This window comes from Micromys minutus (assembly GCF_963924665.1).
Source record: "Micromys minutus genome assembly, chromosome: 18".
NCBI lineage: Eukaryota > Metazoa > Chordata > Mammalia > Rodentia > Muridae > Micromys > Micromys minutus.
The window spans coordinates 14,847,020-14,864,194 of record NC_137953.1 but is presented as its reverse complement, the minus strand read 5'-3'; the positions used below and the strand labels follow the sequence as shown (position 1 = coordinate 14,864,194).

The 17,175-nt window shown below is 45.8% G+C and overlaps 1 protein-coding gene across 2 annotated transcripts; it reads right to left on the bottom strand.

Annotated features, from left to right (window-relative positions):
* Window positions 1-249: 249 nt before the first annotated feature.
* On the bottom strand, window positions 250-5,009 carry SPMIP9 (sperm microtubule inner protein 9; the record flags this gene model as incomplete). Of its 2 annotated transcripts, none has more annotated exons than XM_080932307.1 (3): window positions 250-672; window positions 3,062-3,154; window positions 4,983-5,009. In XM_080932307.1, the coding sequence occupies 3 exons, from the start codon at window positions 5,007-5,009 to the stop codon at window positions 250-252; spliced, it is 543 nt and encodes a 180-aa protein (XP_080788433.1). The 2 variants fall into 2 exon arrangements, with proteins under 2 accessions (XP_080788433.1, XP_080788434.1); XM_080932308.1 differs by having other exon boundaries at window positions 250-669.
* Between the last annotated feature and the right edge of the window lie 12,166 nt (window positions 5,010-17,175).

Genomic DNA, 17,175 nt, shown 5'->3' with positions numbered 1-17,175 from the left:
GGCTGAACCGGGGGGGGGGGGGGGGGGGAGGGAGGGATGCCTCAGCATGGGCCTGCAGAGGCACCCCCTTCCCCCACACCTCACCACACCTCCATAGAACATATCCCCCTCTCTTTATCTTTTTATAAACACATCAAATACCGCTTGGCATAAGGAACATCTTTTCCCGGTTTATTTTTTGGTGCTTTCTCTGTGAGCGTTGGCATGGAATTCCTTCATACATTGAAATGGCGGGTATTCGCGCAATTTCTACTGGTAAAATGGCATCAAGGGGCCCCACCTATTCAAGATGGGGACCTTGACTCTCTGGTGATGAGCACAGAAACAGCCAGGGAGTAGAAGGTAGCCTTTGCCCGCTTCTGGAGCAGGCTGCCGCTCTGGTTCCATGAGGCATGGGAATTCTGCCCTTTGGTGAAGCCAGTAAGGGTTGTGCTGGGCCAGGTACAGAGCCAGGGAAGCTGGATAACCATAATGGCAGGTGGTGGTAAACCTGCCGTCATCCTTCTTAGCAGTTCCCCGGTGCTGTGGTGGGAAGAAGCCAGGGACTCCCAAGTCTAGGGCAGTCATGTGGGGTCTTTTGAAAGCGGGATACCCATCCTCCAGCTTGGGGTTAGGGTTGAGCTTGGGCCGGTAAAACTCTTTGTTCTGGAGCTGAGCATCAAGCTTGGCCTGCTGTAGAAACACAGAGAAGACTGAGAAAGTCGCTGAGGCAGACAGACTCTCTCAAAGCATTCCAGGCAAAATCCACACGACTTTTTAAAAATGTGAAGTTCGGGCCTGGAGAGATGTCTTGAAGACTGAGAGCTCCTACAGAGGACCTAGGTCTCGTTCCCAGCACCCATCTTTGGGATTCTGTAAACCCCACTCCACAATTACTTGGCAACAACCAGGTATGTTCTGCCCCAGTTACCTGACACTATAAAAGGCTCTGCTTGCTCCCCCCTCTCTCTTGCTCTCTTGTTCTCTTGCCCTTGCTTCCCCCCCCCCCCCGTTTCCTCCCCATTTCCTTCCCCCTCTCTCTCCATGTGCCCATGGCCGGCCTCTACTTCTCTACTCCTCTCTCTTTCTCTCTCTGCCCCTACCACCCTCCTAACTCCCCTCCCCATGCCCTGAATAAACTCTATCTGTACTATAACGTCCTGTGACTGGTCCCTCAGGGGGAAGGGATTCCCAACATGGGTCCCCCAGAGGCATCATCCCTTTCCCCATGTCGCACCACACCTCCATGGGCCATATCCCCCACTCTCCATCTTTTCCTAACATTGGTGCTGAAATCTGGGACATTTCTTATGTGTTGCCTCACAACCATCTGTAACTCCAGTTCCAGAGGATCTGATACCTTATGGCCTCTGTAGGCATCAGGCACACATGAGTTACACCGACATATATGTAAGCAAAAGACCCATACATGAAAAATATTTTTGAGGTTAGGTTCAGTTTTGAGACAGGGTACGCAGAGAGAGAATATGTAGTGTGTACATATTATATACTATAATAATAGTGTGTGTGTAGTTGTGCATTTGTGCAGTTCTGCAGTGTGTGCATTTGTGTGGGCACCCCACACAAACGCATATTTAATATTATGAAATTTTCAAAAAGAAAAAGCTTGGCCATGGTGGCACACTTTTAATCCCAGCACTTGGGGCATGGAGGGGTCCAGAGGCAGCGAGTTCTAGGCCAGCCTGGTCTAGTCAGTTCCAACACAGCAGGCTCTACATAAAGAGAAAAGATTTGTTTTGGAAAACTGTGGCCACAGACTAAAGGATTCTATACTCTCCAAATTTGGAAAACATTTTAAGCTGAACAAGATGGCGGTGCCATCATGGCCACCCACAGGTGGCAATGGTTTGACCTGGAGTGACCCTTAAGGGAAACTGTGTTGCCCTAACACTTGAGAGTTAATAAACCCACTCCTGTCAGAAGAAATTGTTGCACCTTAGACTATGCCTCCTCTCCACTGAAGGATCCAAGTGAGAAGAAAACAACTCCTCCAGTGTCCATCAAGGGGAAGCCCACCCACATTGTGGCAAGCCTATAGACTGCAATACTGCACGCAATAAATAGCTCTGCAATGCTCAGCAAGAGTGACAGCCACAGAAGAGTCTGAACAATTCACTTTTTAAACATTATGTAACAATGGGGCTGGAGAGATGGTTCATGGTCATGAGCACTTGCTGCTCTTGCAAAGAACAGTAATCTGGTTCTAAGCACTTACAAGGCATCCTAAAGCCAACTAACTCCAATACCAAGACATCTGAGGCCCCTCTTTTGGCCTTTGTGGGCACCAGGCACATACATGGTACACATACATGCATGCAGGCCAGCACACACACACACACACACACACACACACACACAGAAACAAACATACAAAAGCTCTAAATGAAGTCCCCTGACACTGGATATTTTAAAAGCTACAATGTCCACATTAAAATAACAATCATTTGCTGCACTTGCTGAGGACTGAGGCTCACAACCCTCTGTAACTCCGTTACCAGTGGATTCAACACCCTCTTCTGACTTCTGTGGGTCTGCATGCATGTAGCACACAAACACACATAAAATAAAGTAGTCTAAAATAAAGATTATTCCTGGGAATCGTGGAACGGATAACAGGCCTACACGTGTTCTTTATGTTAGTGTACAGGCATTCCCTCCGGCCTGCTCTCGGGCACATAGCAACTGCTTACATCATTCCCTGCTGCCGCTACCTCCCGATACCTCCAGGTGTGCCAGGGGTGTGCTGCAGAAAGAGCACTGGCAGCCACCCCAGCTCTCTCTGTTCCCTCTCTCCATTCTCTGTGTGTACCCCTTTCTGCTCCTCTCTCTTGTTCTCATGGCTCTCTTCCCTGTCTGTCTGTCTATCGGTCTGTCTGTCTGTCTGTCTGTCTACATGCCCACTTGTCTGCCTCTATCCCTTCCCCAGGCCGTCACTCCTCTCCCCTCCCCAATAAACACCGTTTACAACAGATCTGATGTATGGAATAATTTCCTAGGGGTACACCTTGGCATGCACCTGCCAAAGGTACCCCCTCACTTCATTATAATCCGTAACACCTACCTCTTGTGGCGTGACTCTGGAGTATCTGTGCTTCCCAAAGGGCTTATAGTCGACCATGTACGAGCTTTGGTATATATCTAGGTCCACGTGGTTCTAGAGGACAAGTGAGAAAATTAAACAAGAGGCTGTTCCTGTCACTGTTCCACTTACAGCTGTTGCAGGACTTCTTATGACATCAGGAGTTTGCTTGCAGGATCTGGCTTCTGTCCCCTAGCGCCCTCCTCCTTCTTCTGCGTCCCATTCACCCTCCGGCCATCAGAGGAGCCTGGCACGTGCTCTTTCTGCCTAACGAAAACAGAAACCAGGTCTCCTTGCCAACAAGCAAACTCCTATGCATCTCCTACAACCCCTGTCAAATGTCACTTTTCCCAATCTGTCTCCCAGCCCTTTATGCCCCACCTCTCAGGAATGAATACCTTCCCCTCCCCCATCCTTCAGTAATACACTTTGCAAATGTTCTTCCAGGAGACCAGAGTTCAAACCCCAGAACCCATATCAGGCAGATTGAAATTACCTGTAGTTCTAGGGAGATCTGACCCTCTGACCTCTAAGGGCACCTGTGTGAGCACACACACACACACACACACACACTTAACACTGTAAATCTTTACAAAGGAATTCAATTAAGAAGCTGTGTGTGGTGGTGCACATCTATGAAAAAGCATTTGCAAGGTAAATACTGGTTCCTAGTCAGGCCTGGTAGGGCTCGTTTTTATTCCCAGCACTTGGGGAACAGAGGCAGGTGGATCTGGTCTGCATAGTGAGTTCCGGGACAGCTAGGACTATGGAGAGACACTGTCCAAAAAGAAAAAAAGAATACAGACTCCAAAGGACAAATGAACAAAAATCACCAAGGAAGAAGCAAGCCAAGCATGAAAGATGATGGCTCAGCAGCTAAGAGCCTTGCTACTCTTATAGAAGACCTGGGTTCGGTTCTTAGCACCCATGGAGAGGCTCACAGCTCCACATTTCAGGGTATCCAATGCACATACACACATATGCATACAGGCAAAATACTCACACACACAAAATAAAAATAAGCCAGTCTTTGTTGTTGTTGTTTTTGTTTTTTAAGCAAACAAAAAATAATTTAGCCAGGTATGGTGGTTTACACCTTTAATCCCAGCACTTGAGGAGACAGAGTCAGGAAGATCTGTTGAGACCAGTCTGGTCTACATAGCAAGACATTGTTGGAGATGGGTTCTAAGGTTTTGATTAAACTGGGAATCTGTGTATCCAAATGCTAAAGGACCTTGTGTTTTTGATCGATCAATAAAGATGCCAGTGGCCAATGATTGAGCAAAGGGAGAGGGGTGGGACCCTGAGAGTTTCCAAGGCTAGGACACTGGGGAGGAGAAGGAAAATTGTGATGAAGCGGCAGGAAACAAAGGGGCATTGGGGCTGCAGGAGATAAAGCCAACCAGCCAAGTGAGAGTTTGGGAAAGCGGACTAAGGTAGCAGGCAGAGGATTAGAATTGCCCAACCATTAAGCTACATGGCATATTAAAAATAAGCTAATGTGTGTGTATCTTTCATTTGAGGACCCAAAGATTCCCTGAGTGGAGGTCTGGAAGCATGACTCACTGGGAACAAAGTGTCGGTCATAGCAAAAAAATTACCGCTACAAGTTCCAGGCCATCCAGGCTGCACAGTGAGACTTTGCCTTTAAAAAAAAAAAATTAAAATTAAAAAAATAAATACTTAAAAAACAAAAGCAGCCACCACCACAGCAAACTTTACGATGTAGAGTCTTGCTTTAGTTTTCTCTCAGAAGTCCAGTACCAATGCTTCGTACACTACACCATGGGTGCCTGGATACATTCATGATGAATAAACAAACCCCCAGAACAGTGAAAACGCTTCCTGGTGCTGTATACCCAACACTGACACTCTTATGGGGAACAGAAACTGTATCACTCACCTTCTGGGGTTTCACCACACGTGCCATGGCCAAGGACCTAGAAAGATAAGCCAGTTAGCTCCGCTCTGTCTCAAGCAGGGGTGGTATCTCTTTGTTTCCGTAGTTATGGACTGTTCCTTAGTCCATCCCCTCTCCACTGTCCCTAAAATTCTACCTTACATATGCCCTGGGGCCAGTGAAAGGACTGGGGTGGGTATGTGGGGCCCTGAGACCAAGGGATAGGATTCAGAGGCATTAGAATTCACTCAAAATATCAGATCCATCTCCTCAAAGAGCATATCAAATAGCAAAGCAAGTTTAATAACCAAAGAACAGAGGCCATGACTTTACAGCATCCGCCAACCCTCGTGGTGTATATCCCCCAACACGGCCATTTCAAGCTATATCACTGATGCTGGAGTGGGGTCTTCCCACCCAGTGGGAATCAGGGCTCACACTGCCTAGAGGAGGCAAGGACCAGGTCTGGAGAGCCAACAGTTCAGAAGCAGGATGTCCAAGATAAAGAAAGTTGAGCCGGATTCTCAGATAAAGGATGAACGTGAAGATCCAGCCCTGTCCCTCATGACCAACCCTGAAATCTTCAGGGAAACCTGAAGTTGTGGCTATCTCTGTCTCTCTGTGTATCTCTATCTGTCTCCCTCTCTCCTTCTTTCCCTCTCTCCCTCCCCCTCCCCTTCTCCCTCCCTCTCTCCCTCTACCCCAACCTACTCTCTGACAGGGTTTCATATAGCCCAGGCTGGCCTCAAAGCTGCTAAGTACCTCAAACTTCTGATTTTCCTATCTCACCCTCCTGAGTGCTGGATGTTTAGTCCCAGCACATATGAGGCAAAAGCAAGCAGATCTGCAAGTTCACGTCTAGCCTGGTCTACATAGAGAGTTCTAGGCAAGCCAGGACAACATAGAGAGACCTTGTCTCAAAGACAAAACCAAACTAAAATGTACGTGTGCACAACCGTGTCTGGCTTATGCGGTGCTAGGAGTTTTAGGCAGCACCCCACCAACTAAGCTGTATCCCCAGCAATCGCTCCCTCATTTCACTCCCAGGAACTACTCTGCCTGGAGGTGCACAGTGGTCAGCTGGCTGTGGTACTGGCATCCCATGTTTCCTCCTTCCTGAATACAAACAGGATCTCACTTTAGTTCAGAGCCTACCTTTTCTTTTGGCAAGACACAAAGTTCCTGCCCTTTCAACCCCAGGTGTCCCAGCTGTATGCAGAGTCCTGTTGGCACTGTCTTGATGACTAATGACCTCCGAGACCAGCCTTGACCTACACAATTGAAGCTGCTTTGCTCATCAGCCCTGGTCATTGTGATGTGAGTAACCAGTTGCCCTGTCCCTGGCTGATCCCTCCTGGAGTCTCAGAACATCTGGACCAGCTGGACCAGAATAAACGTGGCTGATGGCGTGACACCAGAGAGGAGCTGCTCCCAATACTTTACAGATCAGACTTTTACCAGGAGAGGCAGTTGGCTGATGACATCAGACAGGTTTTAACTAAATTCATGCCCCGGCAGGTTTCTATCATTCTATTGGCTCATCCTACCTGTCAAAAGCTTTTTCTCTTTCACTTGCATTAGTAAAGATATTTTAAAAGCAAACAAACAAAACCCAAAGCAGAAAGTAGCAAGTGTTGTTGAGAGTCTCATGCGCTGTTGGTGATGGTGTCTGCAAAGGTAAGCATGGGGCACATAAGATAGCCCAGCAGCGAAAGATGCTTGCCCCTAAACAGTACTACCTGTGTTTGAACCTGGGATTTACATGGTGGGAGGAGAGAACCAACTCCAGAAAGTTGCCCTCTGACCTCCACACGCACATACAGATATGTTTTTTAAAACACATGGAGAAGAACCACGTGATCTGAAAATTCACTTGTAGTCATATTGTCAGAGGAATGAAAAGCAGAAAAGCAGAGGTACTGGATGCTACTCAGAACAGCAGGATTCATGATGCCTAATTGGCCACTAGCAACTGAAGGGGTCACCTAAATGGTACAGGCATACTGAATGGAGTGTTACTCCGTGCCACAAAGGAAGAAAGCTCTGACCCATGCTATAGAGGGAATGAAACTTTGAAAACATGCTAAGTTCAAAAACTAGTCACAAGAAGACAAGAGAGATTGCCAAGTGCAGAGCGATAGACTGAAATGATTGCTTTTTATTGGGCACTTAAGAGAGTAGCTTTTGGGCTGGAGGGATGGCTCAGTGGTTAAGAGCACTGACTGCCTTTCCAGAGGTCCTGAGTTCAATTCCCAGCAACCACATGGTGGTTCACACCCATCTGTAATAAGATCTGATGCCCTCTTCTGAAGACAGCTACAGTGTACTTGACACAAGCTGGAGTTATCACAGAGAAAGGAGCCTCTGTTGAGGAAATGTCTCCGGGAGACCCAGCTGTAAGGCATTTTCTCAACTAGTGATCAAGGGGAGAGGGCCCAGCCCATTGTGGGTGGTGCCATCCCTGGGTTAGTAGACCTGGGTTCTATAAGAAAGCAGGCTGAGCAAGCCAGGGGAAGCAAGCCAGTAAGTAACATCCCTCCATGGCCTCTGCATCAGCTTCTGCTTCCTGACCTGCTTGAGTCCCAGTCCTGACTTCCTTTGGTGATGAACAATGATATGGAAGTATAAGCTGAATAAACCCTTTCCTTGCCAACTTGCTTCTTGGTTGTGATGTTTTGTGCAGGAGTAGAAACCCTGACTAGGACAATAAATCTTTTTTAAAAGTATTATTTATTCAATGTATGTGAGTCCACTGTATCTGTCTTCAGACACACCAGAAGAGCGCATCGGATCCCATTACAGATGGTTGCGAGCCACCATGTGGTTGTAAGGATTTGAACTCAGGACCTCTAGAAGAGCAGTCAGTGCCTGTAACCACTGAGCCATCTCTCCAACCCAACCAATAAATTGAGAGAGAGAGCCAGAGCCAGAGAGAGAGAGAGAGAGAGAGAGAGAGAGAGAGAGAGAGAGAGAGAGAGAGAGAGAGGGAGGGAGGGAGGGAGGGAGGGAGAGAGAGAGAGAGAGAGAGAGAGAGAGAGAGAGAGAGAGAGAGAGAGAGAGAGAGAGGGAGAGAGAGCAAGAGCAAGCAGCCTGCATAAGTAACAGTACTGTTGACAAAGCCTGGGCAGGTTACTTCATTCTAGAGAGTTCTTCACTGGGGACTGAAATCCTGTGTTCTTACTACAAGCTACAACACAAATTACCACACTGTACCAAATTTAACTTTTTGCAATGCAATACAGCACACCCCTTGTGTATATATGATTTCTATTTGAGTGCGTGTGTGTGTGTGTGTGTGTGTGTGTGTGTGTGTGCGCGCACAAGCATGCTTATAGGCATGTGGAAGTTAGAGGTCGACATCACTCCCCACCTTAGGGTTTGAGACAGGATCTCTCACTGAAGGTAATTCGGGTAGGCTAGTTCGCCCGTGTGCTGGAGAGATGCACCTCTCTGCATCTACAGCACTGGGAACACAGACACGTCCCCACCGTACCTGGGCGTGCTTATGTCCATGTGGGGAAATCTGAACTCAGGTCTTCAAGCTAGTGTGATAAACACGATAAACACTATATCGCCTAATTGAGTCCCCCCTACCCAACACCTTTGGTTTTTTTTTTTTTTTTTGTTTTGTTTTTTTTGTTTGTTTGTTTTCCAAGTTTTTGGTTTTTTTTTTCTTTTCTTTTAGACCAATTCAATTTATTGAGCACCAGTGGAGAGCAGGCCGAGTACACCAGAGCAGAGGTGAAATCGGCCCTGCCATCTAGAGGCACACAACCCCAGATGTGATGGGAGAACTCAACCAGGTTACAGATTATTCTATCATGGATTAAGATGAAACGGGAAGGTGACCTTTACAGCACCTAACTCTGTCTGGGGCTGCTGGAGGCTGACCGGGGCAGCCAGGGTTAAGATGCTGCAGGGTGCGGAGCATCTAGGGGAAGGCACAGAGGTAGATAGCACAGGGCCTGGGGAATGCCAAGAGCACAAGAGAGTGGGAGGAGGTAGTGGTTAAGCTGTAAGGAAAACTCCATTAGAAGAGGGATTTCTCCAAAGGGCTCTCCCTCGACCTAGCCACAGCATGCCCAAGAGGAGAGTCACACTGCACCCCATTGATAGTTCTGTTTGAAGAAGGCCTTCGGTTTGGGAGGTTTGTGGCCATGATGGGGCAGATGCTTTGAGAACGTTCAAGCCCAAGACACTTTTGGCTACACAGTCCTAACCGTGGGAACAAGTTTTCAAACAAGGTTTCTCTTTGTAGCCTTGGCTGTCATAGAACTCCGTCTGTAAACCAGGCTGGCCTCGAACTCACAGAGCTCCAACTGCCTCCACTCCCAAGTGCTGCGATTAAAGGTGTATGGCACCACTGCCCAGGGTTATGTGCCTCTCCAGAACAGATGTACAAAACATGTTCTTCCCATGATGCTTATTATCACATAATTTATTGACATTCGTGTTTCCTACATTTGCAAGGGATGGGAAATACTCCAGAAAGCAAATTTTGTCTTGTTCATTTTGTACAGGCAGATCCTGACCTCAAGGCTCCTCCCATCCCAGCTTCCAGAAACTCCATCTTGGGTGTGTATGAGTGGCCCATTGTGGAGTGTAGGGTAGGACACTTTAAATAAAAATTTAGTAACCATTAGGACTGTAGAAACGTGGTGGTGCTAAATTAAACAACACTTAAAGGGTTGCAAATAAAAAGGGGAGAGGTGACCTTTGAGAACAGGATCCAATACAACAGGAACAACAGAGGCTCTTGGGAATATCGCTTGTTCCTCTGCCTCGTCCTTTCCCCTTTCCCCCGTGAGAATAATCACCTCCTAATTGATAAAACGCTGGTGCAAATACTCTCCCAGATTTGGCTCTGATGAGCAAAAGGAGTGGTGTGCATTTAGCTGCTTGACTGTGAGTCTGCCACCAAAGCTTTTCTTAGTGTGAACCCCACTTCCATCCCTGTACCTCTGAGGGAGAGCCAGGCCCCAAATCTCTGTCTATGCAAATTCAGCCGGTTAATATTAGGTCAGAAGGAAATTCTTCCAACTCAGAAGCCCTAGTTCCTCCAGGCTTCTATTAAAGGGATTACAATCCACTTCCTCCCTAGCAGGGCTAATGCGCCCTGGGAAGCCTTCAGGCCAGAGATTAAAGCATTTATGCCTTTAATTAGGAGCAGCCTTTCCCCAGCACCGAAACACAAACAGCAAGGCCACATTACAAAGCACAATGCCCTCTCCTAGATCCTGGGGAGGGGGGGCGTGGTACCAAACAGGTATTTCCCAAAGTAGGGCCTTGTCCCCAGGCTCTCCGCACAAATTAAGCCCCCATTCACTTTGAGAATAAACAACCAGGTAAGGCACAGCAGGACAAGAAGAGGTCTGGTTAAGATCCAGGTGAGACTGACTTGTCTCTAGGATTCGCTATTTAGTGAGGATGCAGCGGGTCCTTGGCTTTCAAGGAGACAGCTCTGGAAATGACAAAGTGCGGTCAGAATGATCTGTCCCCACGCGATGCTGTTGCGCTGGGAGGACCTTTCCCAGTCCTGATGCATAGCCCCTGAGGATCCCCTGAGGTCTGGGTTTCTTCAGGAGCAGACAAGTGACTTGTATTTCACAGTTCAGTCGCCTGGGAGTCATGATTCTTGGCCTGCTATCTGTCCTCTCCTTTCTTGGTCGCCAGCCCTCGAATAATCTCCACTGAAGACGCTTCTCTAGCAGCTCGGGATTCTTAGGACTGAAACAGGAAACCGCGTCGTCACTATCGCCCCCTGCTGTTCACAGAGGAGAGCAGCGGCCCAGAGTTTTCCAGGTGCTTGGACAAAGCAAGGCAGGTAGGGGCTCATTGCTCAGAAAAAAAAAAAAAAAAATACTGCCAAGAGTCCCTGCACTTATTAAAGAGGCCTAAGAACTCGGGTCCTCTCACTTCGTTGTTCAATAAAATGTTGTCTAGCAGGTACATCCCAAAGGAGGCCGGAACTGCTGAGCACCACACCCTAGATACTACAGTTCCCCTTATTCATGGACACGCCTACGATAAAACTATCATCTATAAATTAGGCACCGTGGACCGTTAGAGACGGCACAATTAAATAGAAAAGTGAGAATAATAGACTATAATAAAGTTCATTTAAGGCTCACAATGGATGAATGGATGGATGGATGGATGGATGGATGATAGATGGATGGATGGATGATAGATGGATGGATGGATGGATAGATAGATAAGATAGATAGATAGATAGATAGATAGATAGATAGATAGATAGATAGATAGATAGATAGATAGATGATAGATGGATGGATGGATGGATGAATGATCGATGGATAGATAGATAGATGATAGATGGATGGATGGATGGATGGATGATAGATGGATGGATGGATGGATAGATAGATAGATAGATAGATAGATAGATAGATAGATAGATAGATAGATAGAGCAAGATGGCTCAGCCAGTTAAGGCCAAGCCACCTCATTGGCCTCGAAAATCTATTGTAGGAACTTTCTTACATACAGCACAGGATGGTGACACTTGCCTTTTGTCCCAACACACACAGAGGAGGTAGAAGCAGGAGGAATTTAAGGTAATCCTTAGCTATAAAGTGAGTTGGAAGTCACCTTGGTCTATGTGAGACACCATCACAAAACAGATAAATGATCAAAAAACCTCAAGAGATCTGTTGGACCCTTGGGTAGATTTCCCTACCCTCACTGGGAAGGGAAACCCTCTCACTGCAGTCTGAAATGCTGCTCTATCTGATACACCTTCAGAGACAACCCCCAAAATAATGTATTAGCAGCTAGCTGAGCACCCCTTAGCCTAGTTAGATTGAATTTAGCACAGCAGATAGGTACCTCAGGGCCACTTGACACCTACAGTCAAGCTGCACATTTTCTTCCTGAGCATGGCCCCACGGAATAAGTGCATCCAAACCAAACCTGTGATCCCAGCTACTGGAGACTGAGGCAGGCAGATCGCAGGTTCAAGGACGGTTTGGGCCACACAACGAGGACAAGTCTGTCTTAAAATAAAAAGTAAAATTAACAACAACAAAAAAAGAGACTGGGATATATTTCATATAAACATATATATATATATGTTTACTTTATGTATGTGAGTACACTGTTGCTGTCTTCAGCATCAGATCCCATTACAGATGGTTGTAAGCCACCATGTGGTTGCTGGGAATTGAACTCAGGACCTCTGGAAGAGCAGTCAGTGCTCTTAACTGCTGAGCCATCTCTCCAGCCCTAGTAGAGTTCTTGCTTAGTGTGCACGAGGCCTTCAGTTCAATACTCAGGATTGCATAGTTATGAAGCTCTTCCATCATTAGTATGTCTCAACATAAAGAAAACATACATGGTCATTAAAACTTTCTAAAGACCTATTTTTTTTATTTCATGGGCACGAGTATTTGCCTGCAAGCATACACGCATGTACTAAATGCATGCCTGGTGCCATGAATCCCTGCAACGGGTGTTACAGACAGCTGTCATGTGATGCTGGGAATTGAACCCCGGTCCTCTAGAGGAGCAGTCGGTGCTCTTAACCGCTGGGTCATTTCTACAGCCCATGAGCATTGAAAGTTTTAAAAGATGTATTTCTTTTATTTTGTGAGTATGAACATTTGCCTGTATGTGTGTATGTGTACTGCACTGTGTGCCTAAAGAGTCCAGAAGACGATGTCAGACCCCCATTTATTGGTGTTAAAGATGGTTTTGAGTCACCAAATAGGGTGCTGTGATTCAAACCTGGGGCCTTTGCAAGTGTAACAAATGCTCTAAACTACTAAGCCATCTCTCTAGCCCAACATGAACATTGTTTAAGAAAAACACACGAATGAACCAACTACCTAGTCTACTAATGGAGACTGCTGTGTCAGGTTTAACTGATTCCTCCAGCCTAACAGTTTTGTTATTAAGACATCCACTTACAGGGCCAGTGAGATGACTCTGGGCAAAGGCTTGCCGCCAACCAAGCCTGACAACCTGAGTGTGATACCCAGAACTCCTATGATGGGAGAACTGACTTTTGAAAGTTGTTCTCTGACCACACATGTGAATACTCAACTACACGCACACATACCAATATATAAAACAATATTTTATTAATAATAAAATTAAAACTAAAAAACCTATCCAATCACACCAGCACCTGGGAGGTAGAGGCAGGAGTATTAGGACAAGGACATTCTCAGCTATAAATTGAGTTCCAGGTCAGCCTGGGCTGTGTGAAATTGTCTAAAAGAAAAAGTATCAAATGTGTACATCTGCTTCCTGATGTATAGTTTCCAGTACTGAGGTGAACTGAACTGAAGAAACTGTTGCTTCTTTACACATTATTAGTAGATGTCCTAACTGTCATGACTGTCTCAAAATGCCAAGGGCTCCAGCCTTCGGTCTAGCAATCGATTCTTTATAGGTGCTCTTACGTCAACAGTCTATCCCCTATGCAAAAATAGGCAAGCTGTGGTTCACTATGACTTGAAATCACAAAAATCTGTATGTACCTAAATCTACTTTTTCAGAAACAGACACTAATTTAGATGCATACGCCTTATAAAACATTAGTGACATTTAAAGAAAATAAAATACTCCATCGGAAGGATTGCTATGGAAAGATGCCCAGGCCCACGAAAGGAAGAAACATCATTTCGTGAAGATATTAAAATATAATTTTGATATCCTTGAGGATAGATGGATACAGTCTTTCTGCCTAAAAGCTTGGAAGGGAAATGGGAAAGGATAGCTGTCAGCATCTTTACCCCATAATATTAAGTGTAGGACATGTCCTGGGGGTGGTCAGTAAAGTCCCATTGCTGCCGCTGATGGCAAAGATAATGGGAAGGAGTCTATTCCTCGAAGAGCTGAAAGCACACTGCTTCTGGGAGATCTTACTTAGCCCAACCATTACTGCAGCATATTAGCTGAGCTTATTTTGCCTCCCGGTTCCTCTGTCAACTTTCCTAAATTCCTTCAAATGCTTTTTGGGCCATGTGTCCAGGGTCAGTGCTGGGTCAGGCCATTTAGATGTTGAAAGGGTAACGTGGTCAGTAAAGTCACACCTTCATTCTCTGCGTGCTCGACCCGGCTGTGGACGTGTAATCTCGGAGAGCATCTCCCTTTGTGCCATCACGTCGGACTAAGGTAGAGAGAAGAGCATCTTCCCCGGGAATGGTGTTGACAGACCAGCCAGTCACTTTAGGGTCAGCCGGCCTGCTTGCTCCTCAGAACATAGAGTTGGCAACTGGAGGCTGAGGAAAAGTCGCAGAAAGGCTGGCGGTGAGTGCTCAGAGCTCCTCAAATGATTGCAATGAATATAGACTGTCTTGCCCCGTCCTAGATTCTCCAGACCAAAATTTCATGAGGAAGGCTGGGGCAAAGCATGGAAATTAACTTTTTTTTTCCTTCCCTAAGAAAGGGTTTTTGTGTGTAGCCCTGTGCTGGAATTTCTTCTGAAGACCAGGCTGGCCTTGAATTCAAAAGATACATCTGCCTCTGTCCTCTAAATATTGGGATTAAAGCCATGCACCACCACACCCTGTGGTAATTCATTTTAAATGAGGTTTTGCAGGAAGGCTTCTGCACACTGAAGCCTACAAGCAACAGGAAGCAGCCTGGGTGGTATCAGCCATGGTCCTACCTCTCAGAATATCGCTATGTCTTATTTCATCTTTGTATGACGTATTTCAACAAGCAGCCAAAAAATTCTAGGTTTTCTCTACTATATCAGAAGGCAAAATAGTTAGAAGAACTAGGGGTGTTAGCACACACCTACAATTCCAGTGCTTGGGGGTGAGAGGTAGATGGATCGCCATGAGTTCAAGACTATTCTGGACCACTTAGGGAGCTCCAGGACAGTCTGGCTTACAAAGAACAAGGATGAGGAAGAACAAGAATAAGAAACAATTTGAGGTTGGCAAGACCAAATCTAATGCCAAAAAAGTGACAATAATATTAAGGAAGTGAGCCGGGTAGGGCGGGGCTCACCTTTAACCGCAGCACTCTACCGAACGAGTTCCAGGATAGCCAGGGCTATACAGAGGAACTCCTGTCTGAAAAAAACAAAGAAGGAGAAGGAGGGAGGAAAAGGAAAAGGAGGAGGAGGAGGAAGAGGAAGAGAAGAAGGAAGAAGGAAGGAAGGAAGAAAGGAAAGAAACATACACACATATACACACATCCATGTCCTTTACTTATTCACTTAATTAGCAAACAGCACGGAGTGTCTCAGATTTTAAATATGTGTGCTCATATATGAATGTGTGTCAATTTGGCCAGTCACTCTCAGAGATTCCTTCTCTGTTTGTGTTCATTTATAACCTGTCAAATAAGCAGGTAAAACTTGGGTTTTCCCTTCTCAGTAAAATCTTGAGGAACCTTGTGTCATTGGTTAAAGGCAACTAACTACATATCTAAGATTTCACAATTCCCTCCCTCCACTTTCCCTCCTCTTTCCCTCCTCTTTTCCTCCTCTTTCCCTCTTCTTTCCCTCCTCTTTCCCTCCTCTTTTCCTCCTCTTTCCCTCTTCTTTCCCTCCTCTTTCCCTCCTCTTTTCCTCCTCTTTCCCTCTTTTTTCCCTCCTCTTTCCCTCCTCTTTTCCTTTTTTTCCCTCCTCTTTCCCTCCTCTTTCCCTCCTCTTTTCCTCCTCTTTCTCTCCTCTTTCCTCCTCTTTTCCTCCTCTGCCCTTCCCTGCATCTGTCCCTCCCTTCGTTCCAGTGTGTAAATCTACTATATATACATCAGTCACTGACGATATATAAGTGAATAAAAATAATACTCTTGGTGTTCCACCCTCTTGGGATATATAGCTATAGACACAGGTATATAATAGGATCATATGTGTATGATCACATCACACAGATATAACAGAATAAAAGGTTGTGGCTTGGGAGAACAACCTGATTTCATGCGGGGATTCTAGACTTGGGTTTACAGTAACTTAGTGCTTCAACACTTATTCATACGATTCTAGGGACTTCTTTTAGTTTTCTGTCTTCTTACAGGAAAATCAAATAAAGGCATTGGTGGGCAGGTGTGGCGACTCACACCTCAATTCCCAGCATTTGGAAGGCCAGCCTGGTCTACCCAGCAAGCTCTGGGGCAGTCAGGGCTTCATAGAGAAACCTTGTCTTTAAAATTAAAAGGAGCTGGGGTGAGCCAGCTCAAAGGGTGAATGCGCTTGTTTAGCCTGATGACCTGAGTCCAAGTCCCATGTCCCACATGGTAAAAGTAAGGATCCCTCTGACCTTCACACCCTGTGACATCCTCCCCAACACATGCTAAAATAAATAAATAAATATAATTAAGCTTTCAGAAAAAAAGAAAAGGCAAATTGAAATGTCTCCAGTGGGGTAGGTCAGTGACTCAGAAGTAATTCGTATAAGACTCCTAGTCTGAAGTTGAATAGACGCAGAGGTCTACCCTCTCCAAAAAACAAAACAGCAACAAAAAACACCCCAATGCTATATGTATATATGTATAAAATCACATATATAGTTCACTCAGTTCTAAACGAATCAGTTAAAAACTCAGCTCTTTGACCCTGAAACTTGTTTTCTCTCTTATCTGGAAAAACAGTCCAGGCAGGAAATCTAGAGCCCTGTGATTAACCTCAAGACTTTCAGCTGTGCTCTTGGGTATTTCTACCATTTCCCAGTCCCCATTTTCATGAGACAGACCCCTGCTGTGGGCTTTAAATTAGCTTTTCGGCCTCCTCTCAATTTTCTATGCTGCCAACAGATTGATTGATTGATTGATTGATTGATTGATTTTGAGACAAGGTCTCTTGTATCTCAGGTTGTGCTCAACTTGCTAGGTGGCCAAGTATAGTCTCAAATTCCTGATCTCCTGCCTCCAACGCTTGCGTTCTGGGAGGAGGCATGCACAGGTACCACCATGCCTGATATATATATCATGTTGCTCACTGAACCCAAGGTGTCTTGCATGCTAAGCAAACAACTAACCTAGCTTCACCTTCAGCGCCAGAATCACCTTTTAATTTCTTTTTCTATTCTTGAGAATTTTATGCAGACATATAATGGAATATGATTCCCTGTTTCCTTCTCAAACTCTCCTCATATCCCCCACAAGATACTTCCCTCCCAACTTCATGTCTTTTTTTTTCCTTAAAAAACAAAACATTAAGTCCTTTTAGTGTTACTCATATATCTATAGGTATAGGGCCATTTACTAGAGCACAATA